Below are 27,307 nucleotides of genomic sequence, written 5' to 3'. Positions count from 1 at the left end.
GCAGTGAATCAGGGAACACCCACTCCATGTACCCTAAATCTGGGAATGGATACAATGTAGACACCTCACAAGAGTGTTGGCTTTGTACCAGTAAGCTCTCTGTCTTGGTTTTTTTTCTTGGCGCACACCCAGTCCAACTCTAAAGCATTATATTCATTTCCTAGTTTAGTGCACACAGAGGAGGCATTCTGTGCTTCATGGCAGCTCTTCCTAACTCAGTCTGAGGCAGTGTAGACATGTTCAAAGTTTCTATGGGAGAAACATCCTTGGTACCTTGCAAGAGCAGGCACCACCAAGACCAAATTCTAAAATGGAGTGATTTTTGAAGTTAACTTACCCTAATAAATATCACCCCCTCCTTTTCAGATTCTTGCAGTCAGACATGCAAGAAGCCTGAGGGAAAAAGAACAAGAAGCACCAACAGTCTCCAACTGAGAATTCACTCAGGGTGGGGGCACTGAGGTGGTGATCTCTCTCCACACAGTTCCCAGTGCTGAAAGTATTTGGCAGTGAAGATAAAAATTCTGGGTCATGCCAGGGGCAGAGAGGCATGGTGAGAGGGAGTAATCACACATTGTGCTGTCTTCAGACCAGCTCCAGAAAAATTAAGCTGAGTTAAGGGCACCTTAGGAATAATTTAGTCACATAAGCCCAAGAAAGTGCTCCCCACACACACAAAAATGTTTTACTAATTTGGTGCCTAAGAGGGGCTTAGGTTTTACTAGTAAAGTTACTATTATTGCATACACCACTGGCTCTCAACCTTTTTTAGATTCAAGGCACCCCTCAGAAAATGCCAGCCCTTAGTTTTAACTTATTTTTGACTATGGAAAAATAAGAGTAATTTTTCTGTTGAAAATAACTCCAAAAGATCACAACAGGTCAGTGGTTTTAATACTATGGATTCTTTAACAGGGGACAGCCTATGGCCCCTGTTCCAGAGAAAGAACTGTCCCGTATACCTAAGCCAATGACAGATGTGAAACTGGGAGATTTGATAGTACCAACAGTATTCGATACAGGATGTGCCCAAACTATGATGAAGACTGTTTTAGTGTCCCCATATATAGGGGAAAAGACATGCTGGTCAGCATGCTCTGCATGCATGGTGTTTCTTATACCTATTATAATGGGGAAGATGAAAGAATTATCAGTGCGGTTGGCTCAGATGTTGCTGTGCCCTATGCTTCTGTGCCAAGATTAGCTATACCTCCGGGAAGTATTAGATCAAGCTCTGGAAAAGAGGCCAGAGCAAGGCCTGAAAGGAGATATGGTAGATATCCAGATGGAGGTGCTAACCAGAGAAGAGACTGACCCAGTATCTGGAGAAGAAACACCAGTTGAGGCCCTGGACTTGAGGGATGTTATTGGGGAAGGGCAGTTCCAAGATGAACGGGCTCAGGAACCTGTCTTTCACCATGTATATGAGGAAGGCCTGGCTAAAAGGGAGGAGGAAGTGCTGAACCCAGGACTGGCCAACTCATATCCTCATTTTGAGGTATGAGACAGTATTTAATATAGGATATTGGCGGGCTCTCCTCCAAATTGCTCATTCTCTCCCAATGTCGGGGATGCGCGGGTGTGGAGTGGGGGAGGGGATGGATGGATGGATGGACAGTTAGGAAGAGTCAAAACTGAAGCAAGATTGAAGCAGTGAGTATTCTTGCCTGGCATATATAAACAACTCAAGAACTATTGTCTGATTTGTCCTGAGTGTCAGAGAGTCTCTGACATGTGGCCTCCCCATGTTCTATTAGTTCTCATGCCCATAGTTGAGACACATTTGATAGGATAGCTATGGACATTGCAGGCCTGTTCTCTAAGAGTAGTGTGAGTTACCAATTTGTTTTGGTTACTTTGGGTTATGCAACAAGGTTTCCAGATGCTATCCCAGTGAGATCAGTCACTACTGCCAAAGTGGCAGAGGAATTGATCAAGTGGTACACCTTAGGTGATCCTGACAGACCAAGGAATCAATTTTATGTCCAGGATGTTAAAAGGGGTGTGTTCCAGCCTCAAGATACAACAGCTGAGAGCATCAGTGTACCATCCTCAGATAGATGGCTTAGATGAATGGTTTCACTGTACATTAAAAGGGATGATTAGGGCATGCATCCAAGTGTTCCTTGGGATAAAAAGAGACCCAGTATGTGGGGTTTCAGGTAGGACAAAGCCGTATCAAACTCCTGGCAGATAAGGTGGAAGATATAAAGGTGTATAAGCTCCCTACTAAACTGAAACAGTTGAGATCCTTTTTAGATTTTGTCAACTACTATTGGAAATTCATTCCATGGGTTTTGGAGTTAATGACACCCCTAACAGAAATGATGAAGGGGAGGCAGGGGAACAGCCTGTTGCCCTGTGGGGTCAGGCCAACTCCCAGGTTCTCAAAATTGCACTGCTAGACAGGAGGGCACAGTGTGCAATTGCACATACACAAACTCATAAATCAATTAGGTGCATACAGACACATAGTCAATTACCAGCCTTGGCATATGCACACCTGTCACCAGTTCAAACACCTACATACACTATACAGACCAAAAATTAGACCAGAATCAATTATCAATACCTGCATACCCAATACACATACACAGATCACTAATTCATATATCATGAACACAGTGACATATATGTATATCAGTTCACATACATACCACTCACCTACATGTACACACAGGTGAGTTCCTAACTTGGGTGTTGTGATATGTATGTATGTATGTGCTTGGTGTACTTGGGATATCTGGGGAAAGATTAAGGTAAGAAAGTGGAAGTGTAGGGAGTGAAAGTTGCCAGGACCAGGATTAGAACTGGTAAACTAGGGAGAGCTGGGTTGAAGAACTGAGGCTTGGGGGTTACTTTAGGTTAATTGACCTTAATTGATTAAAGGACAATGCCCAAAGCCTGCAGAACAGGAGAGTAATGCTGGAGAGAAGCCTGCACAGAGGCTAGGACCGAAGCCAGAGCTATGAGGGAGCCAAAAGTAAGTGGGGAGAGGGAAACTGGGACAGAGGGTGCAGGGCAGCTAGAGAGGGTGTGGAGAAAACTGGGGGCTGGCTCCAGGAACCAGAGGTGCTGGATAGGGACTGCCAGGGAGCTCAGGAAGCTACAGGAGGAGGGGCTGCTGGTGCCGGGAGCTGGAGAAAGGCTCTGGCTGCTAGGAAACCTGTGAGGCAGCCTGAAGGAGCTGCGGGGAAGTTGGTGGCAGGCCAGAGGACTGTGGGGGGAGAAGGGGTGGTTAGAGAGGGTGTGGGGGAGAGCTGGAGAACACAGAATGAAGGGCAGGGGGCAGGAAAGGTTGGGAACAGAAGGCGGAGAGAGAGAGAGATAGGGAGAGGCAGCGGGGGGCAGAAATGAGCGGGGCTGAGAGGTTAAAAGTGGCAGGAAGAGCTGCAGAGAGACATGGGAAGGAGGCAGTGGACAGCAGAAATGGGGCCAGGAGGCTAGAAGTGACAGAAATGGTGGGAAGGGCTGTGGAAAGATGCGGGGAAAAAGGCGATGGATGGCAGGAATGGGACTGAGAGATGGCAGAAAGCAACAGGGCCAAGCAGCAGGGGAACAGAGAAAGGACAGAGAGGAGCTGAGAGGTGGCAGGAAAAGGCGAGGGGAAGCTGAGAGAGAGAGACAGAGACCAGAATTTAAGATGGGGAAGGGACCGGGGCTCAGTAAAATACAACCCAACTCAGGGTTACAAATGACAGTGGTTTTATTGAACAGGGGAGATGGTGACATAATATCTTATTGATTCCAGCAGGGCCTCTGGGGTGGACAGGCAGTGTGACATGGAGCTGGTCTGGTTTAGATAGAAATGGCATTCCCACTGGGTCTATCTTCACTGCCCCTTTTTATAGGGGCAGACCTTGTGTGACCCTAGTGACAGGAGGCATGCCCAGGCAAGGGTCAGCCCCTGGTGTGCTGAGCATGTGTGCTTCATGCAGGGATGTGCAGTTTCGGGTGTCTGTAATGGTGGGGTACAATGGTAGAGTTGTTGGTTCTGCAAGGTCTTTTGTCTTTCAAATGCTGGGTTCTTGTCTCTGTTCCTGGGTGAGGTCCGTGGTTCCTGGATGAATCAATGCGAGGTGACAGCCTGGTCATTACAGGCCATTCAGTAGAGGCCTGCTACCATTGTATTTCAGTCATTCCCAATCGCTCCCATTCATCCAGGAACCAATTTACATGGGAGGGGTAGACATGAGTCACAGTTACAACACAGGGGATGCCCAGGCAGAGAACACACAAAATGGAAACTTGACATTACCTTGGTTAACTTACAAACACAGGCCTAAACCATACAATATCCATATGAAACAATAAAAATCAATACAAAAATGGTAATAATACAATATACAATAGTAGAAATCAATACAAACCTAACAAAACACTATTTATAATATAAAAAAAGGGGGCTTGTCATATAAGAAGTTAGCTTACTTAATACTACTAATAATGACTTATATGGGATACAGAAGTCAGAAAGAAAGTTAGAAATGCTTAGGGAAGGGGAGGAAATGCATTTAAAAAAAGAAAAAAGAAAAACAGGGGTTTTGCTACAAACCTACGATGGTTTCAGGCAGCCTTGTTGGCTTTCGAGCAGGTGAAACAAACCCTATGTCAGAGTCTGGTGTTATCGAATCCATACTTTGATAAGACCTTTTTCTAATGGACTGATGCTTCTAGAGTAGCCCTGGGTGAAGTATTATCTCAAAGAGTAGAGGGAGAAGAACAACAGATAGCATATGCAAGCCAAAAATTGTTAAGTCCTGAGACTTGCTATTTGGCTATTCCCTCTATTGAGAGGGAATGTTTAGCAATTAAATGGAGTGTTGAACTCTTTCATTATTACCTGTTGGGAAGAAAAATTATTTTAATCACAGATCACATGCCTTTGAAGTGGTTGCAATCTACAAACAACAATGATGTGAGGATAATGTGATGGGCCTTGGCTCTTCAACCATTCTATTTTTGTTACTGCCCACCATACTGGTAAGCAGAATGTGACAGAAGATTTCCTATCATGGTGTGGTGCAGGAAGTGAGACAGAATCACGAGGGATCAGTTCTGCAGGTGAGATGGCAACATCATGTGAGGTGAAGGGAAATGGGGATAATAAGGATTTGGCACAGAATCTAGAGAGCGGGGTGTATAGGACTGTGGGGTGCACCTAGGGGTGTGCGTAGGACTGTCTATGGCCTCTGTTCCAAAGGAAGGATAAGAAGGAAAAGAAAGGAAAGGTACTTACTGGGACACTGAGTCGGCTAGCTCCACTCCTACTAGGTGGCAGTGGAGATGTCACTGGGAAATAGGATGGGTTTCCCCAGCCCACAGAGAGCCTCATCCTGGGAGCCAATGTTGATTGGCTGAATGCCAGAAGGCTGGGTTAGGAAAGCTGCCTGGGATACAGATCTTCCAGAGAGGGGGAGAAGGAGTCAGAGCAGTACAGGGATGCTGCAAGATCTGTGCAGGGGCACAGAGAGGAACTAAGGACTCCAAAAGCCCATACCGTGGAGGAGCACCTGAAGACAGGAGAAGGATTAGTGTGTGAGTTTTCACATGGGCCAGCTAACAGTGGTCAAGCCATGAGGGGCAACTGTATTAGAAAGAAGATGGAAGTGGATGTGAGATGGGACTTATAGAGAAAGGGGACAACTGGAGCCAGACCCAGTCCCCTTTTTGGATCTGGAAAGAAGGCTGCAGGTAAACAAAGGGAGACTTCTTTACCTAGAAGAGCCTGTGAGAGAGAGGAGAGAGAGAGAGAGGACGGGCTGTCTTATGCCTCACCACCCCCTGGGAAGTGGGAAGGGGCTGTATTGACTAAGGACAATTGAGATTCGCTCCAAGACAGAAGTGTAGTTATTGTGGCAGATGTGTTGGCAGGTTTTACATTTCTTGTCCTGACATGGTCTGGATCCATTTGGTGTCCTGTCAGCCATATGAAGTTTGCTTCTGGTGATGAGGTTGCGAGGTGTGGTGCTTGTTTAAAACTAGGAAAGAGCTTTTATACCACACAACTGTGTTTAGTGCTCTGTTATGAAAACCACTTGGTGCATCTTTTTTCACACATGACATACACCTCTTTTCCCCAAATCAGTCCCTCAAAATGGGAGTGCATGTTTTAAGTAGGGAAGCTGTTTTTTTCACTGTAAAGGAAGCAAGGCTGGAGACAGTGTACATGCCATGCACTTGTCACGATGACTTGCAAGATGGCAGAGTCCTCTTACCCCTCTCATAGCCATGGCTATTGGCTGAACATTGTAGCTTCTAGCTGAAACACAGAGTTGCTAGTAGTATCTTGCTGAGGCTTGTAATATGGAAACAGCAACTAATTTAAAGGCAGCTATATAAAAAACTACTTACAGTAAAAAACTAAGTCTTGCAAGGGTCTAGGGCCTAACTTTGTCTGACATGGAAGTATTGTGTAAGTCTTTCTGGAAATATAGGCTGCTTGCAGATGTTAACCCCTTCCCCCCCACAACCCCCACCCCCCAAAAAACAACAAACAAACTCAAACAAACAAAAAACCTATGTGCTTTACCAAGAGAAGCAGCAAGTTACTTGGACCCAGCTCTGTAGCATCTGTATAGATTGGACGCTTCAGCAAGGCTTTTTGGTGCTTTTATCTAAAGCTGATTCAATCAAAAAAGCCTCACTGAAGCACCCCATCTATACAGACATTGGGCCAGCTGGGTCCATCTAATGATGCACTGCCTCTTCTGGGTATGTGCTAGGCTAAGTGCAGGAGCACACCAAATTTAAAATAAAGAGCTATTTGGGGTTTTTTTAATGTCTGCAAGCAGCTATAGTGTTCAGGAAGTGTGGTGTTCTTGCAAACAGTCTGGGTGAGACCCATGACACCAGGAACCTCCTAGTGCCATACTTCCTAGAAATGCTATGTTCCCAGGAGAAGTTATTTTGTGTTACAGTCAGCCATGACTCTGGAAAAATCTTTTTTTCTATCATCTGCCTTCCAAAAGCAAGGCAGATGATAGAAAAAACAAGGTGCATGCTTTATTTGAGGGTGCATTGTGTGTGAGCAAATACAGTACTACAAGTGGCTAGTAGAAAATAGTAGTTATACACTTTCATTGAAAATAAAAGTACTTACTTATAGTTACATATCCATGCATATAGACAATAAATCTTGCTCTGTCTTTAACATCACAATGGAAGTGAAAAAAAAGTGAAATTCAACACATAAAATCTTTATTTGATCTCAGGAGGAAGGGAATGACATTTTCCTAAAAATGTCCTTTGCTTTGTGCTGTCAACACCAGTCCTCCAGTACAGAACAAACTTTCTAATTGTGCACAGGAGAGGAATATAATGTTATAGAAAGCATTTGGTAACTTGATGTAACCAAGTTTCTTCAGCAATGAAGTTTTAACTGTCTACTGACAGCTGTCACAGTATTTGTTGAAGAATCCTTTATATTTTATTTCTTAAGAAAGAGTTTTAAAATAACTCTTTCTTTGTATTTTACTACCAGATGCCTTATACATGCACACTTTCCGAAGCCAGATTTAGATGTGGCCCTTAGCCACAGCTCTGAGTAGCAGCAAAGCACAGAGTCCCACTAACTCAGGGGGTTCTTTGGAGCAGCACTGGTCCTCTGTCTTCTGGCCAGAAGAAATGATGGTCAAATGGCAACCTGCTTTCACCTTTTCTGTAGAACAGCTTCTTAGTTGTAGAGTGAGGGAAGGAGTCTTTTCTTTGACTTGAATGAACTTTGGTTCAGACACAAAGGGAAAAGCACATGAATGGTCCCAAGCACACAAGCTCAGGGATTGCAGTTGTGCACAATCTGAGTGGAAAAAGACAGGAGGGGTGTGCTTCTTCTGGCCTCTGTCCACACTCCTGTAAATCCATGTGGGCCTGGTATAAACTGGCCCTGAAACACCCTTTGTAAAAAAAGAGAAAAGACTGTATAAATATTGTAGATTTAAAAATTGGCTTGCAGACAGGAAACAGAAGGCGTTAGCAAAAGTGAAGAGTTCAGAGTAGGGAGAGGTAGTGAGTGGTGTGCTGGAAAGGTCAATATTGAAATCCGGTTTGGTTTTACCATGTTTATGAATGGCCTTGAGGAGTGTGAGAGTGCAACTTCAAAAGCTACATTTGCTGATGACACACAGTGAATGAGGATGAGAAGCACAAAGAAACAGAAATCCAGCCAGCCAGAGAAGGGGGAGGCGGATGGGGTGCATGGAAGGAAGAGAGAACCAGTACAGAGAAAAAATGCGCAAATTTCTGATCTTATAAGAGGCAAAGACATTTCAGTTAAGTAAATAAGACTGAATATAAAATAAAAAAAATATTCTTCCACTCCTCACCAAAGTAATGGCCCAGCCCCTCATCTTAGCTCCAAAATAAGAGATCAAACCTAAATAGAAGTTGCCTAGATGAAATATATGTTGTGGTTCCCAGGTTTAATCAATGGCAACCACTGATGGGATTTGCTTCTGGGACTCTATTATCATTGGGTGCGGTGTCTGTCTTTAAGAGGAATTTTGTTGTCTGCACAATGGAAGATCACACCCCTAGACTTTAATGGCCAGATAATATACCAATTGGGCACCCTGGAGAATACATTTCTGGTGATACAAAACAGGTACAGAATGGACTGTGGGCTTCCCAGTTTTAACAGAGTGTCTCAGACCAAACATGTGGGACTTTGTCAAGCAGTGCAAAAAAGAATAGTGCCAACTCCATTCCCATTTACTCCTTAGCTTCACTCCTGAGAGTCTGACACTGATGACAATTAGTGCCAGCTGTGTTGGTTTTTTGCCATGGCCTCTTCACAAGGGAACGGACTGAAACCATGGAACGCATTTCATGTAGGCCATTTCACAGCCATCAGATGGTAACAATTTCAGTTGCTACTGGGGCTAGAGCTTGCAATGTGTCTTCAATTCCCACCAACTCCAGTGCAACTGGAATGGGCTCAGCAACTGGAAGGTGGGAACTCTGAGCTGGGTTTTGGCATGTGAAATAAATAAAGTTATCAATTACCTGCACTTTCTGGTCTCCCAAGAAATATGGTTTTAGATACAGAGCATGGCTATACAAAGGAGCAAACCTAACAGGAAAGGGCATTTCTGGAGTTAAAAGGAAGAGACTGGAAATGTTATTCCTATTTCCAGGTTAAATGTTATGATTTTATTTCACTAAAAATGATTTAAAATCATATTTTCAAAGCTATTATGTATATTCCACAATAAAGCAGAGCACTGTTCCCTATTTTGTAGTTAAAACTAGAAGCATAATATAAATTCATTCATCTAATGTGGCAAATTTTACATCCAGGAATAAAATATACTTCTAAAAAATATGCTTGAATTATAAAAAAAAGTACAGTTTTATATTGCCCTCTTACTAAGTAATTTTATTGCTTGGTAAAAGGCAGTGAAACACCTCATGCTTCACTGGAGACTCTTTTATACAGTTCTCTTCCAGCTGAGTAACAGCGATGCATTAAAACGCATTGGGAAATTATAGTTAATTTCTAAAAACTTATTTTTAACATTTGTTCCAGGGGTGTAAAACTGGCCTCCATGGCTTTCAGGTTTCCAGTGACTTAACCATCAATGATGTTCCTAGTGCTACAGCAACTTTCCTCTTCACCCTAAAGAAATAAATGTATACCATCTATTCTGCTCTTTATGCAGCCTGCCTTTGTACCTTCTCACAGTCCATGTGAGGAACAGCTTGCAGAACTGGGCCCAAACACTTTATAAAAGCTAAATCCTGGACAGCTACACCACTCTCCCTAATATCTCCCCAGGGACCTCATGTGCTTCTCACTCACACATCTGTGTTTTCCTTTATATCTGAGAATTCCTCCCATATTGCATTAAATTCTTTCATATTGTCAGCAATATTTTGTTGTGAAGGATGGGTGAGGTGCAGAGAAGAATTATGGCAAATGTGCAGTGCAGGAACAGCTGAAATTTAATTTAAGTCTAAGTTCAATTTAGGGATCACCTTGCCCTATTAATTGAGGTCCTAGGGTTGGATACCTGCTAACAGATTGTTTTTCAGCAAACCTGTAAGATGATTTTGTAAAGGGTAATGCCTACCTGGTTCATGTTACTAATTATGCTATCTTGCTTTTACATGGAATAGCAGTAAATTATAACCTAGATTTTTTTTTCCTGCTCAGTAGTATGCCCCATGTTTTAGCAAAGTGGCCAATATAGCTCTTAGTCTTGGACTGTCAACCTATTGGCTTAATCCCTATGATCAAATCAAACTCCAACTTGTTCAGTTACCCAAAGACTAGTAAGGGGCAGGACATTCCCACCATGACAGAGTATGCTGGGGTTGACTGGGAGAGGGTATAAAACCATCACAGCAAACTTATACCAGAGAACCATTCCCCAACACAATAGAATGGTGGAATTACTTAGTCTGTTGTCACTTTGCATCAGAATTATGCAACTGGCTGTAGCCACACTGAGAATCAGATTTTATCTATTCATGCGTAAAGGGTACTGGAATTACAGAAGATTAGGGCAAGAGCATTTTGAACATTGAACAAAAAAGTTCTTAATGATTTACTGTCATTGATATTCTGAAGCATTTCTGTGTAGTAGCATCAAAGGAAAATGCACAAATTATCTTTAGGTCCTTACTCTAATTATAGTTCTGCATTCTCCAGTGAGATGTAATTCTACTAGTTCTAACTAAACTGTATTTTGTTCTGTGACAAGAATTAGGGGTTACTTTCTTAAAAGGGCTGAAGCTACATTAGCAATGAATTTCAACCTCTGTGTTCTCAGATAATTTCCCTGAAATTGTAAATTAGGCTCCTAAATTTTCCTTGTGCAGTAGAAACTAAAATGAGCTAACTCTTTGCCAAGCAATGAACTCTGGGATTTTTTCCATTTCTGCAAACATAAGTCTTTTTTAGTGAATTGAGTACTTAACATGGCATGATGAGGAAGATCCCATGGGAAAATCTAGTTAGTTCATAGTCCAAAATCGATGCAGTCATAGTGCTCCACAGAAACTCACTCAAACTTTCCACTATGATAAAACCAGAAGCTAACATTAACATAAGTAGGTTTTGAGATCCATTGTTCTGTGTCACTAGAGTGTTATTTTTCTATATAGCAGAACAGTGGTTAATTCATAGCTCATGGGATTTTTTTCAAAAACATAAATCATTATAGGTTTTTTTTCTATATCAATCAGTGGTTTGTACAAATCCAGGGGGATGAATAAACTATACAAGCTGGCAAGCAATTTTAGTGGCATTTAAAACAACTGTGGTAGTTATAAACAGTAAACAAAACATAGTAACGAATTTAAACACAAGAGATTGTTGTATCTTAGAAGCATAAATCATTAACTTAATAATTTCAGCAGCAGTGAGTCAAAAGCAAAATTAAGCCAACAGTTCCCCCTATGGCAATAATGAAGTACTGTATTTCTAAACAGAAAACAACTGACACAATGTATGATTGCAACTTGGAAATCATTGCAAGACACTACTCGAGAAGAGAGCTCTCCAATTAGCTGTCACATAAAGTGCTTTTGTGAGTATCTTATGCCAAATATTTATTCTTAAATATACTTCTGCAACCATGAGTAGGATTTGAATGAAGGTACCGCTAGGGCATTTATGGAAAAGCTGTAGGTATAAAAGTGATGACAAATCATTGCTGAGAGGTCAGCTTTGAGATGATCATGTGTTACTAGTCCAGTTTGTCCTGAGCAATATAGCCAATACATTTTGTACTATAGGAGGTAAAACAATAGATGGGTGCTAGGCGCCAATCTTCAATCTGGCATTGCAAGAAAACTGAAGATTTAGGTTCTGGTAGGGCCTTTAGTTTGAACAGAGGCAGTAAAATATATTGAAAAATGGAAATTAATTATACAAAACATCTAGGTCCCTCATTTCCCTCAGTTTACCAGTGGGATTTGTAGAAGAGGTAAGTTACATGAATGCTGTTCATCCTGAACTAGTGTTAGTTATCCTATACAGATTTTGATTCCTACTGCAGTAAAATGAGGAGGGTTTGAATATCGCTCTAGGAGCAGAATGCTGAGAGGCTGGTCTGTTTTACTTCCTTTCCCTTTGTGTGTTTACCACACTGGGGAGAATAGAGGCTTTAATTGGATAATGATAGTATCATTCATGAAAAACTAAAAAAAATGAGCTTGTCATGAGCTTGAACTTCTGAAGCATTTTTCATCTGAGGATCTCAAGGCTCTTGGTCCATCCATCAAGTCTGCCATCATGAAAAGAAACAGAAATCTAAATGGTGACCTTTACACAAATCTCAACTGTAACATGATTAGACAACATGGCATATTGGAACACAGGATATTTTCGGATGGAATAAACACAGGCAACCAATTTTAAATATTGTTTTCCTTTGAATTAGTAGTTGCATTCACACAATATTTTATTGCATTTCTATTTTTTTTTTAAATCATGGTTGCAGCTTACTTCTGAATTGTTTAAAAGATTGAAAAAGAAGAAATATAGAAAGGAATATCAGTAACAGATTAAAACAGGTACAGGAGAACAAAATGATGAAGGAATAAAAAAATCTCATATATAACACTAGGTACCAGCCTGTGCTTCTAACCTTCTTCTTGTCCAGTGTCCCTACTTTAATTAACACCATGGCTCAGAAATGAATTAATGCCATTTTTTTCTTCATCTTCTTGCAACTGGAACACTTCCAAATCCTATTTGTTGACCAGGATTCCAGTGTGCCAAGCTCCCTGTAGTGTAACAAATGGAGGGTGATTGGGACACCAACCCCAGGTGCCAACCTGAGTTCACAGGGACACAAAAATAGCAGCAGCTGTGGACATTTCCATGTGTGCTCCAGGAGTCATTAGAGTGGTTCCAAGATCAAAACCATTCAAATAAAGCCCAGCTTCTTCAGTTTTAATTTGCAGTTTTCTTGGCTAGAGAAACAAGGATTTATTATCTCATCCTGATAGCATTTTTAACAAAACAGATTTCATTTGCTTCTGTAACTGTCAGATGATGGAAATGAATGAACACAGGTTCTTATAAATCAGTCATTTGCCTCTTATAGGTTTTGAAATGTACAAACTGAAAAGTCTGGGTTTGGATGTAAATGTCTCTCAAATTTGGAGAATTCATGGATCCAAGGTAGTGATTCAGGCCTATATCTAATCTAGACATTTCATGGTGTAAGACTGATGAGAGGAACGTGCAAAAATTACAAATAGTATAGTGTTGCACAGAGGTTCCTCTCTTCCTCTAATAACTATGATATAACAAATCAAGTAATAGAAATATTTTAAGAGTATAGAACTATCCAAAATATTTGTAATAGTAATACTTTACATTATTAAAGTACCTTTCATCCACGGATTTTGGGCATTTTACAGATATGATGTTTTTTCCCACTGCACCCAGTCTTGAGTAATTGTTTACAACAGGGAAACACACTGTAACTGCAGGCAAACAAGCCAAATCATTTGTCAGAGTTATCAACAAAGACTTTATCAGGCCCTAGGTATATGACAGAGATCCCCTTTCTGCCAAAAAAAGGAACTAGCCCTGAGAGCTCAGCAGTTATTTGATGAGGACAGGGGGAGGGCTTCAGATTGAACGCTGATATGGTAATTATAAAGCCTGTTGTAGAACCACTTTTTGTCAAAATATTAGGCAATGAAAAAGAATTGGTTCAAAACAGATGGAGTAATTTACATACCCACAGGTCATGGATTTGAGTCCTTCAGCCTCAGTATAGCAGATTATGATCTCAGTTAAAATCAATTTAAGTAAAAGTCAATGACGTGGCTTCAGATTTACATCTACTTAATACGCATTGACTTGCTGTTATGTAACCTATGGCACTATGCCTTGTCCATCACCTCAGAACTTGGCCCTGTAGCTCTACTATAGGATTCAGGGATGCCAGGCTGACAGGGATAAAACCTATTCACATACAAATATCTTTCCTGATCCATGAAAATACTGACATAAATGCAGCAAATACATACTAAGTGCATTTCTTTGGGTATGGACATTTTCTCCTTTCAGTGATTGCTTTAAAGCATTCAAGCAACAACAGCAGCCAAGAAATCGCTGACAACAGCCAACTATGGCTGATGTGAAGCCAAAATGTGGATTAATAACACATTTAACCAGAAGTGGAAGGTTGAAAAATGTTTCATAGCTTAAATATTTTTCAGGTAGAATGTGCACTCATAGGAACAGAATGCCACAGACCTTTACTTGACAAAAAGATAGAGGTCATTCACCAGGAAAGGAATCCATTACCAGGATGATTCTGCAGAGTAAACTGCAAGAAGAAAGATTAATTGGCAAACTAAAGGCTCTGCAGTGGGAGCCTTCTGGGGAGAAGCTGCTGAGTAGAGCTTTGTGTATCTGTGCAGGGAGAACAGCCTTAAGATTTGGGGCTTGTTCTTCAGCTGATGACATTTAAGAGTCATTGTGTCACGAATGATGCTTGATCCCCTCAAAGTATGTGGGATTGGCCTACACTTTTCTGAACTAGTTGGATGTCTAGAAGGTGAACATACTTTACAAATGGTTGTCGTTCCTGTTTGTGCGCACATGCGTGTGTGTGTATATGCTTCATGGTAGACAAATTCTACCCTCATGGAAGAAACAGGGTGTCAAGGGAAGGTTCCAAAAACGAATGGTGGTACAGTCCCTTTTACTCTCACACAAAAACTACTTCTAGGTATGTGACTTTTGCAGCACAAGAGAGCTCTTAGAAGGATTTTAGAAAACTTTGACCGTAACGTAAAGACTTCTGGTTGTGATGTAAGCTAACTCAGTAGGCTGTGCAAGGGTCCTAAAGCCTTGTTTAGTTGTAAACAGACAACAAACACCTTTCTTGTTTATGATGAGTTAAATACACACGCTTGAAAAAATAATTAGGTGACTGAGTCAACTGTCATACATTATGAGTAGTGCATGTCTATGTGATGAAGAAATGCTGACCACATGAATTCACTCTCTTAACTAGAATTTCAGCCAAAGTTGCTAGAAGTTACTTAATGCGTGTGAACAACATAGACTGTAAACAAACCTGCAGGAGAACATGTGGTGCCTAAAATGCAGAAACCACCCTTTTAGGTCCGAGAGATTAAGTCAGCAAGTTAGCTCTACCATTAGCTTCCATTAAGCAATAGTGACCCCTATTGTACCCCCAAAAATGTGACAATTAGATCATGCAGATTTCTGTTTATGAGAAAGTGAGCTGAGAAATAAATGTTTAAACAAGGTAGAGTTGCTATGAGACAAAAGTTTCAGGGTTCCAGTTAACAATCTGGTGGTATGTTCTTCATTTTATATCAAACACCACCACAAGACTTGAAAAAGGGTTGTTAATGTTCTGTCTGTTGCAGAATGGGGCTTAGAGACTGGTTACCTGTTAGACTGGTTACCTATTTATCAATACAGAGAGCAAGAAAAAAAAATCAAGAGATGGTATATATGCGGTCCAAAATAGACAAGATCAGGCCTATGAATAATTCTTAACTTAGAAGTTATATTTTTCATCTACAAAAGACTTAAAAATATATAGCTAATCACATGAATTTAGCTTGACAATTTCAGACAGTTCTAGATGTGCCATAATGTATAAGGCAAGACAAGCACAAACTGGGGAAAAAAGTAATTATTTTCTAAGAAATGTCATACTACTGCACCTACAGTACCCTTACAAATATTCACCCCTGATGACATGTCATTGTAAAGTAATCCATGCTGTTATTTTTCCTGGTTACGACTCCCCCTTTTTTTCATTTTTGGAGAATCTAAAATAAATTTCATCCAAAGTGACAGGTCTACTTTACAATAATTCCACTGATGAACTGCTTGTAAGGAACTTTGCAGGCACTTGATCTTGGTTGCCAAGAACATTGTTCTGAGCAGCTGGAAACATGGCTCACCATCAGTAGAGGATAAAAAAAATCTGCTTGTAATTAATATACTATTAGCAGTTTGGTCACATGAACATGTCAACAATCTGTTGCAATGTGACCTTTTATTCATACCATCCTGTAAACTTTACTGGATTGTCACTACTGTAATTGTATTATACACCACTAAAACCTACAGAAGTGCAGGCCACTCTCAATTACTCTGTGCTAGATTGCATCCTATATTCTAACAGTAGGGATGAAAGAGCCATCAGAAGTAAGCATATTGGAAATTATACTGTCTGATAAGTGAAAAGGGGTGCCTATACACGAGCTTGGAGGCTGCTCCAACACACTGACATTCCAGCACGTTGGAGCAGACTCAATTAATCAGATTCGATTAATTGAGTCTGCTGGAGCATGGAAATTACCACGCTCCAGCAGCCTCCTGCGTCTCATGTATCAGTGTTCCTGTGCTTAAAAATGGCAGCGGGGGCACTTGAAGTAAAGCTCATTGAACACGTTTTAGTTCAAGTGCCCCACTGCCATTTTTAAGCACAGGGGTGCTGATACATGCTGCTCCCCTCATCCCTGGAGCATGTGTAAAAGTGTCCATGGTGTCTATAATTGTATAAATAGATACCCAGAATAGAAAGAATATCCGTTCTTTTAGATCAGTGCAGGGGGTAGGGAGGGAGCTTTTTGGCAGGCATGCCACAGATTAGCCCTACACCCTCTCTGAGTGCCAATCCAAACCCTTTCCGGTGTCTGATCTGCTGCTTTGTTTTATGTTTCCTTCCTTATCTTTCTCTGTGCTGCCTGTCCCCACCCAGGTCTGCTATGTGCCACACACAAAGGCTGCCTGCGCTACCTATGGCACACGTGTTGGCCATCACGGTTCTAGATTACTGCCATGTAATGAACCAGGCATTTTAAATAAAATAAAAAACAAAACAAAACAGATAGACAAAACTATTGGAGAGAAAAATTGTTAGATTCGTTTTTTTCAATCATTTTAGACTCAAGGCGGCTGCCCCCCCCCTCCCCCCCTAAGAAAATGCCAGCTTTTTTTAACTACATAACAATAGTGGACTGATTCTTCTGCTGCAAAGGAACTGAGAAAGACCATAATAGGTCATAATGTTTTTAACACTATGGGATTCCTATTTTCAATCTTTGAGTTGATCTTGTGACCAGGTATAGGTGGTTCCATATACAACAGTGTTAATATTGCAGGGCACCCTATGGCACCCTTAAAAGGATCTGTGGAGCCAAATGAGTTGTATACTTCAATGCACTGAAAGAAACACAATTGTGGAATTTTCTCATATTCATCAACAGATGATCCCTTTTACTGCTCCAAAATAAAGTGAAAAAATCCTATGCACCTTGTCAAAATGTAGTGATTACAAATTTCCTTTCAACTGCAAATAGAATAGTAACTTCAGCTCTGCATGAGACTAGGCATCACTTTATTGAAGGTTCAGATCAATCCAGAGCTCTTTTGCCTTTTGATGCTGTTTTGCAAATGCTGGGAACATTTGAGAACAAAATAAATGGAAAATATTTTGATCTAACTATGGTGACTGTCTTGGCAGTATAGCCGGCTTGAGAGAACCTTTTTACTGAACACCAGGCTCCTGGCTAATCTTAGCATGAGTTTTCTGGTGAAAATGTCATTAAATATTTTTTAAATGTATAAACTAATACTTTATTATAAGGACATGGTAGACTGTATGTTTAGTTAGTATCTATTGGTTCCTATCAAGGACAGGACCCAATTTTAAGACTTCATAGAAAGGTGGATGGCAGGGGGATTACAGCTCCAAGTGTCTGTAATCTAATTAAGATGATGTGCACCTAGGGTATAACCATCAGACAGAAAATCTTAGAGAAACAGTAGTAAGAATATTTTTTCATAAGTGAATGAAGTATATGTAGAGCTAAAGGTTCTGAATGTCTTTTTGCCCTTTGCTGGGTTTTTCTGATTCTGCCCAGTGCTTGGATGCTCCAATGATGAGCATTAAATAAATGAATAGATGCAATAGATTAATAGATGTTCTGGTGAAGTGCCTGATGATTGGAAGAAGGCCAATGCCGTGCCTATCTTCAAGAAAGGGAAGAAAGTGGATCCAGCAAACTATAGGCCCATCAGCCTGACCTCTATCCCAGGGAAGGTCTTAGAAAAGATTATCAAAGAGGCCAGTCTTAACAGGCTGGCTGATGGCAACATCCGAAGGAATAGCCAGCACGGGTTTGTTGCAGGTAGGTTTTGCTTAACCAGTCTCATTTCCTTCTATGACTAGGTGACCTATCATCTGGACAAAGGAGAAGAGATTGATGTCGTATATCTTGACTTTAAAAAAGTCTTTGATCTGGTATCCCATGATCACCTCTTAGTAAAACTGGCTAACTGCAGCCTCAGTCACACCACGATCCGCTGGCTGGGTAATTGGCTCTGTAGTCAGACCCAGAGGGTGGTGGTTGATGGAAGTCAATTGTTGTGGTGCCCTGTGACCAGTGGGGTCCCCCAGGACTCTGTCCTTGGGCCTATACTATTTAATATCTTCATTAATGGTGTGGACATTGGTATCAGAAGCAGACTGGCCAAGTTTGCTGATGACACCAAACTCTGGGGTAAAGCGTCCACACCTGAAGACAGCAGGGTAATCCAGGCAGACCTTGACAGGCTCAGGAAATGGGCGGATGAGAACCTGATGGTTTTTAACACTGAAAAATGCAAGGTTATCCACCTTGGGAAGAAAAACCTGCAGCATCCTAATAGGCTTGGCAGTGCTACGCTGGCTAGCACTATGGACAAGAGGGACTTGGGGGTCATGATTGACTACAAGATGAATATGAGCCTGCAATGTGATACTGCTGCTAGTAAAGCAAGCAAAATGCTTGCTTGCATCCACAGATGCTTCTCAAGTAAATCCCAGGACATCACCCTCCCATTGTACTCAGCCTTGGTGAGGCCGCAGCTGGAGTACTACATCCAGTTTTAGGCTCCACAATTCAAAAAGGATGTGGAGAAGCTTGAGAGAGTGCAGAGGAGAGCCATGCGCATGATCAGAGGTCAGGAAAGCAGACCTTATGAAGAGAGGCTGAGAGTCATGGGGCTCTTCAGCTTGGAAAAGCGCAGGTTCAGGGGTAATCTGCTAGCCACCTATAACTTCATCAGGGGTGCTTACCAGGATCTGGGGGAACATCTGTTCACCAGAGCACCCCAAGGGATGATAAGGTCAAAAGGTTACAAACTCCTCCATGACCGTTTCAGGCTGGACATAAGGAAGAACTTCTTTATTGTCTGAGCCCCCAAGATTTGGAATAGATTGCCACCAGAGGTGGGTCAAGCACCTACTCTGGATGCCTTCAAAAGACAACTGGATGTTTATCTTGCTGGTATCCTATGATCCCTGCTGACTTCCTGCCCCTGGGGCAGGGGGCTGGACTCGATGATCTTCTGAGGTCCCTTCCAGCCCTAAGGTCTATGAAATCTATGAAATCTATGGGATAGATGAAAACTCATCTATCTATTTCCTTGGGTTGTTTACCTTTTAATAGAAAGTTAAACAATGCTTTGCTTATTCCACTACATTGATTTGTTGATACCGTGTCCTGAACTAGGTTTATTGATAAATTCTTTCAAAGTTACAGTTGGAATTGGAACAGCAGGTCACAGTTTAAAACAATAAGGAGAAGAGAGCTGGCTTCATAAGCATTTGATAAATTAATCTTATTCTTAGCTCACCAGTTCATTCTTGCATGAGTTAACTACTCTGTGTAGCTATGCATACAAAGAATTTTTGAAGTCTATATGCATTTGCATTATAGTCTTCCAACCATCCTGAAAGTGTCTAGTTACTATTCTTTATCTGCTCCTTTACCCTATAGCTTCCTTTCATGTTAGAGAATCATTATGTTTCTAAGACTAGGCAGTTGTCTTTACAGTGCCTTGATGTGTGCAATCACTATTTCATGCTTGAATTCTTAACTTCAGAAGAACTGACAGGGACTATATTGTCCACAGCACATAGAAACTTTACTCTTGAGGTCAAGTCTAGTCCAAGTGGGTCTTGACTGACAGTCACTACTGTTCAGGGGCATGATTCTGCATCCCTTACTCCTATTTCTGTACCCAAGTACTATATTGGCTTAGATTTACCTCCTCCCTCACATGGAGATTTCTCTATGCTTTTCTGTTGGTCAGGGAGATGTTTCCCTGAGAAGGCTGTGGGACTGCCTCAAAGTTGGTTTATTCTCAGGGATTCATGCAAGTGTTCAGAGATCCAGAGTAGCCCAAGGTCTCAGTGTGCAGAGACCCTGTGCTTCCATACTTTCTCTGCCCCCTGGTAAAGGACAGAGTTGCAATGCCTGTTCCCCCTGTTCCCCCACTCCAGTTCCCTGGCAGTATAAATTACTGTGCTACTAGAACCTCCCTTTTTCAGCTGATCTGAAGAGCATCAAGTACCATCTCTACTAAAAAGTATGAAATGGCTTAAACTACCTCTTCACTCCACTCCTCTGATTCTGCTGCAGCTTTATGAAGCTCTCATCCTGTCCCAGATGAGACTTGCCCAATATAATATATATCTAGCTGCAGTGACCAGAGGGCTATTTATTATAGAAGTAGAGGGTACATCTACACAAGCCACTACAGCACAGTTGTTAGTGTACATTTATTTAGTAGTTGTATTAGCAAATACTAACTAAATGCACATTGGAGTTACTGCATGGTAGCACTGGCAAACGTCTTTTAGGTGATGCTCCTGCATGGTAGTGAATTAGCACTGTCTGTGATGTGACATGCTACTGAGTGGTAGGCCTGTGCAAAGCAGCTAATATTCACTTCAGTTATGGACTCAGCTTATTCAGGGGACAGTGATTTGATTCAGTGATTCGAATCACTGTCCCAAATCTATTCGGACAAATCTGATTCAGTTGGCCGCTGCCAGATAGGATGAATCTCCGAATCACACAGGCCCCATCCCCCATCCACTCTCCCAGCCCTGTCAGTGACTGCCCCACCTGGCCCGAGTGTCCCATCTCTTTAAAAAAATAAATCCCTGCACTCACCAGCTTCTGCTAGGTGGGGGGGGGGCAATCCCCACTGCCCCCCATTACCCCATGCTGCATGGGGGCCTCTGCCACGAGCCCCCAAGAAGCCCCGATGGCCGCTGCAGCAGCTGGTGAGTTCAGGGTTTTATTTTTTTCTTAAAAATTGGGAGCTGGGGCTGGGTGGGGCAGCCATGGGGGGGGGGCTGGAAAAATGGGTAGGGGATGGGGGCTCATGACAGAGCCCTCTACATAGCACAGGGCAGTAGAGGGAGCAGTGGGGATTGTCCCCCCACCTGGCAGTAGCTGGGGAGTGGGGGCTTTTTTTTCTAAAGAACTGAGAGATGGGGCTGGGTGGGGCAGCCATTGATGTGGCTGGGAGAGCAGGCAGGGGGCACTCAGGGAGACTGGGGGAGCAGCCAGGGGATGGGACCAGGCAACAGCAGCATGCTGTCATCCCGCGTGCAGATCCGGGGACCATGCCACCTGGAAGGGCCTCAGGGCTGTGCCAGATACCTCCTGGGGGGCACAGGCCCCCAGATCTGTGCATGGGATAACACTAGGCTGCCACTGCCATTGGAACCGGCACTGAAGTCAAGCAAGCCTAGCTTCAAAACTCAAAATGTTTTGAAACTTTGGAAATGTTTTGAGTGCCCTTGTTTCATTTCAAAGCTATTTTGAAGCCTTTTGTTTTGTTTCAATTTCACTGTTTCAAGCTCATAACACATCAAAACAGCTTTGAAATGAAACACCCAGTGAAATTTCGCATATCCCTAATATTAGGTGCTTCCCATGGGTGAGGGACAGAAGTTAGACATAAACCGGCGTAAGTGACCAGAAACTGGTTTAAACTTGTAACAGAACAGAAGTTCATTGAATATGAACCAGTTTCAAAATGGCCAAACCTGGCTTAATATAAACTTGGTTGAATGTAGTCAGACTTAACTGACTGGTTGAAGTTAAATTACAGCCCCCTAGCATCCCCTAGCATCCCAGGATGCTTTTTAGCCCTGGGGTGGGCTGGGCTGGGCTGGGCTCCAGCAGAGTATGGCTGGCCCCACCCCTCTGCTGCCTAGCTGGAGCATTGAGGGCTGGGTGACAAGGGGGTGGGGATGGAAAACCCAGCTGGGGACTGCAGCCAGGTCTGCCTGCTGGGGATGGAGCAGCCCCTCCCAGACTTTTCCTCACTGGAGTGGAGGTGGCAGGGCCTTGGGCTCGCAATCTCAGGAAGAGTGGAGCGAGGAGGATTTAAACCCCTTACATGGCCCATGGGACCCCAACTAGGGTCTTTGTGGGGGGGACTGCCCAGCTTCTTCCCCCCACTCTCCACTTGAGCAGAGAGCAAGGAGCATGGCCAGCAGACTGCTGTGGGGCAGAGGAGTTTAAACCCTCTCCCTGGCCCCAGACCCCAGCCTGGGTCTCGGGGGAAGGAGTGAAGCCCCCACCATGCTTCTGTGTCTCCCCAGCCCCCCCACTCCTTGCTCAAGTGGGGAGAGAGGCATAGAGAGTGGAAGGCCAAGGCTAACGGGGCTTATTCCCCTGCAAAACATGGCTCCACTGCTCCAGCACCACCACTATGGCCCATCACAGCAGTGCTGCACCCAGCACCCCTACTGCATGCTACCCCCACAACAGTGAGGGAGGGTGACTCGACACTGCCCTGCACTACCCCCACACCCCCAGCTCCTCAAATAATATTTTCTCCTGCCAGCGCTGGGGAGAGGGCAGCCCCTGCCAGGCCCCTGTCTCCCCCTCTCTGATCAAGCAGGGAGTGGAGGGGAGGGCAAAAGCCTGACTGGCAGTACCCCACACCCAGGCAGACCTGGGCTGGAGTCTCATGTGGGCCAGGGAAGGGATTTAAATCCCCACTCTCCAGTATTTGACCCCAGGCCAGGGCATGGCTATGCTGTCCCGTCCAGGAGGATGTGGAGGGGCAAAATCCTGGCAGAGGCTGCCCTCTCCACCTTGAGCAGGGCAGCAGAAGCCTGGCAGAGGCAGCTCCCATGCCTGTCTGGTGTCCTGAGCAGGCCTGAGAAGGGGTTTAAACCCCTCTTTCCCCACTCTCCCAGCATACTGGCCTGGAGCTGGAGTATGGCTACCCCACTGGCTTCTGGTCTGAGCCACTGCAGGCATGCGGCTGCATTTCTTGAATCAAAAGTGAATATTTGTTCACTTGCTTCTCAGTTTAATCTCTGCAGTTTAGACTAATCTGCAATGAGTGAATCAATTCAGCCTTGGGCTTTTTGACTGTCTGTACTTAGTCATGAAGATTAAGATCATTGCATCATGTAATTTCACAAGAGCCTCAGCTTTCCTATTTTTTAATTTTTGGGGTTTTTTTTTAAAGTAAGTCTATGACCCACCTGATTGTGGAAAAGAGTTCAAATATATCTTTAAGGTCCAAAAAGCATAAGGCATATGAAAAAAGGACCTAATAATTTGTTGTTAATGTTCAAGGTCAGTCTCATTATTTTCAGGGCCTTACTTAGGAATTTTGAATGTTTGGACAGAATTTATTGCCCTTTCATTTGAATGATTCTCCTTGTGATCCATCATAAAGTATCTCCACTGGCTCCACACATCACACTTAGCCTGCTGTGTAGAACATATCTCTTCAGGACTGCAGATCAGTATCCCCTCCCACCAAAAATTACTAAAAAATAATGTCTTAGAATAGAAAGCACAATAGGGAGAACATTTTATTAGCCCCATAAACCAAAGTAATTCATAATTATAATTCCAGAAAAGCATAGAGAAGGAAGAGGTGCTTAGTAGGGCTGTGCAAAATTTTGGCAGCCGCTTCATTTCAGAGGTGTTTCGGCCCATTTTGGTACCCAAAACACTGAATCTGAAATGAAACGGAAGGCTCCAAGCCATCTCTGAAACAAAATGAGGAGCTGTCATATCATGCAGGTGCAGCACGGCTCAGCAGGGTGCTGCGTGCTGTCTGGGAGCTGGGGCAGCTTGTTCCATCTGTCAGCCAGAGCCCAGCACCACTCACCTTGAGCAGCCTGAGCTCCCAGACAGCACACAGCGCCCTGCCGAACTGCACTGCACCCACGCCATGGGGCAGCTGCTGTGTGGGTGCTAGGTGGGGGAATGATCCCCATTGCACTGTGTGGGGGGGGCTCTGCCACAAGCCCTCAGAGGCCCTAATCCCCGCTGTTAAAGCTGGTGAGTGTGGGTGGGGCTCTTTTTTTTTTTTAAGTGCCGGGAGGCTGGGGCTGAATGGGGGATGAGGCCGGGCAGGGAAGACATGGGGGCTTCTCCCGCAGCTCTCCCCACCAGGGCAGAGGCAGGCACAGCCAGAGAAGTCATGGGAGAACCTGCAGCTGCCTGGCTGTACCTGCCTCTCCCCGGCCAATCCGAATCTCTGAATCAGCCCCAAAACAGCATTAAAACTCTGAAACAGATTTGGCTGAATCGAAATGGAAGTTATCCAAAACACCAAAACAAACCACTGGCATCTGAAATGGCTGAATCTGAAACTGAAATGCAATATAGTCATTTTGCACAGCGCTAGCGGTTAGCCATGTTAGTCTGAAGTCAGGTGGAAGGAAGGGAAGAGTGGCTCCTTAGAGACTAACTGGTTGAAAGGGAGTAATTAATAATCAGGTAGAGAAAGAAGCACCTGGGCCTATCAGGGCAAATTAATAAACCATAGATTAATACGGTTTATACTTTTCCAGATATTAATTTTTCTGTTCATAAATTGTTTACATAACCTAAAAGTTTTCTCTTATTGAGATGTATGTTAACCACAGTTAACTATTAACATAATGGGCCAGGCCCTTAGCTGGTATAAATGGATATAATTCCAGTGCAGTCAAGAGAGCTATGTCAACATATATCAGCAGAGAAGCTGACCTGGCTTTCAAAGGTGCCAAGCTTCTTCCACATACCTTGAAGTCCCTGGTGCATATAAAATCCCCATTACTTTTAGGAAATGAAAGACAGGCCATTTTTCAAAGTCATTTTCATGACTGTCACACTCCATCCATTGTCCTTAGTGGGATTTGTTGAGCACTGAGCGATTTTGAAAACCTGCCCACTCCATTTTGGTGCCCTAAAATGGGTCCCAAAGCTCTTCAGAAAATCTGACCCTCATTGTATTAAGTTGACAGGCTTCTTTTCTAGTTACACATGTTGGATTTCTTTTGCCATCCCATCATTATAGGACAATGCTGTATGTGGTGGTATATTTATTTTTCAGGTCAGGTAGTTTCATGAACTGGAAATTTAACTTTGAAGAAATAATGTGAAAAAAGATAATCTTAAATCTACCAACTTTAAAGTGAAAAGGAAAAAAAATTCAGTTCACATGATTAACTGTCATAAGCATGGTACATACCATCAGAAGTGCCAAAGCTCAGCTTGAAAGGTTTTAAATGTTTCAAGCTGTGCAAGCATGCGTTTCTTCAAACAGGCAGAACTGATTATGATGATCACAGGAGAAACCTTAGTTAAACAGAGGATGTGCAATTTTTGTAAATCGTTATGCAGTGATTACTAGCTATTGAAATAAATGGTTTTGAATGTTTATTAGCTTTAGAATGGTTTTCTCTACCTTCTCTATAATTGAAAGTTATAAGGGACGTTGCAGGTGGCAAAGAGACTTTTTTTCTTCTACAGGGGATGGGCAATAAGGTGCAGATATGTGCTGATCATAACCCTGAGCATTCCTCAGACTTTTGAAGGTCTGATAAACTTAGATGTTTTTCAGTTCCCTGCTACCTGTTCTACCAAACTTTTAGCCAGGGCTGAACTACCACAAGAAAGTGTTTCCAAAATTTTTCATTCTCTATCATCACTTCATATTTAGTTATTTTAGTGGTAGCCAGGGCTGAAATAAGAAACCCCCCCCCCTCATGTTCACAGAATCCAGGGAATTACAAACTGGTCAGTTTGCTCTCAATACAGAGAAAGATCTGGGAGAGCGTCATCAAGGAATTTATTTCTAAGAACCTAGAGGATAACAGTGTGATCAGGAACAGCCAATGCAGATCTGTCAAGAGTAAATCATGCTTAACAAACCTGATTCCCTTCTATGATGAGTTGATGGATTTTGTGGATGGGAAGCAAATTGAGGCTTTCAGAGGCTTTCAAGTTTAGCAAGGCTTTCAACACTCTTATTACATTTTCATTAGTAAGCTAAGGAAATACAGTTTAGATTAAATTGCTGTAAGGTGGATGTGTAACTGGTTGGATCATTGTCTTCAAGGAGTAGTTATCAATGGCTCAATGTCTGACTGGGAGGAGGTATCAATTGGAGTTTCCCAGGGGTCTGTCCTGGGTCCAGTAGTGTTCAATATCTTCATTAATGACTTGAAGGATGCACTTATGTTCATACTTAGCAAATTTGCAGATGACACTAAGCTGGGGGTGGTAGCAAACATTTTGGAGGATAGGAATAAGATTTAAAACCACTTTGAGGAATTGGAGACATGGTCTGAAATAAATTGGATGAAATTCAGGAAGAACAATTGGAAATACTACACTTATGACAGAACAATCAAACACAAAGTGGGGAATGGCTGGCAAGGCTGTAGTAATGCAGAAAAAAGGAGCTAGGAGCAAGCTGAAATATGAGTTAAAAAGTGTACTACTGTTGCTAAAAACCCCTCAAAAATAGAATTTTGGGATGTATTATCAAGAGAGTTACATGGAAGTCACTGGAATTTCACTATTTGGCACTGGTGGGGACTCACCTGGTGCACTATATCCAGTTTAGGGCACTACACTTCAAGAAAGATGTGGAGCAACTGGAAAGAGTCCAGAAGAGAAAGACAAAAATTATTAGAGGTCTAGAAAAAATAATATATGAAAAAAGGTTAGATACATAGTGGGTTCTTTTTAAGAGGATGGTTATAGGCTATCCTCTGTAACTGTAGGGGACAGTAAAAGAAATAACAGCCTTAAATTGCAACAAGGGACATTTAGGTTGAATATTGGGAAGAACTTTTTAACTTTAAGCGTGGTTAAACATTGGAAATGATTAGAGAGGTCTCTAGAGGTGGTCTAACATTTCCATCACTGGGAAATGTTAAGAGCTACATAGGCAAACACTTGATGGGGATTGTTTAGAAATGGATGATTCTGCCTTAATAGGAGGATTGGACAAGGTGACCTCCAGAAGTTACTTCCAGACCTACTTTTCAATGGGTGTGTACAGTCATTCCCCACACCCAGTCTATGTTCACACAACTCACTTTAAGTTGCATAAACATAGACAAGAGTGATATGTACAGTCACTCACTGGTCCGAGGAGTAAGGCAGGGAAACCGGAGTATGTAACTTGGGGGAGCAGGCAGGATTGTGGGGACTAGTAAGTCTGCAGGGGGGGTTGGCAGGTCTGGGGACAGGG

The 27,307-nt window shown here is 42.7% G+C and overlaps 1 protein-coding gene across 1 annotated transcript in view; it reads left to right on the top strand.

Annotated features, from left to right (window-relative positions):
• Positions 1–11,450: 11,450 nt before the first annotated feature.
• LYPLAL1 (lysophospholipase like 1) overlaps positions 11,451–27,307 on the top strand; it is an 83,355-nt gene continuing 67,498 nt past the window's right edge. The window contains exon 1 of the mRNA XM_019483162.2: positions 11,451–11,531. Coding sequence (XP_019338707.2) covers positions 11,453–11,531 — 79 coding nt within the window. The 5' untranslated portion in view covers positions 11,451–11,452. The remainder of the gene's footprint in view (positions 11,532–27,307) is intronic.

This window comes from Alligator mississippiensis, chromosome 1 (assembly GCF_030867095.1).
Source record: "Alligator mississippiensis isolate rAllMis1 chromosome 1, rAllMis1, whole genome shotgun sequence".
Lineage (NCBI taxonomy): Eukaryota > Metazoa > Chordata > Crocodylia > Alligatoridae > Alligator > Alligator mississippiensis.
The sequence above is the reverse complement of the archived record's forward strand: the minus strand, read 5'-3'. Positions and strand labels throughout refer to the sequence as shown.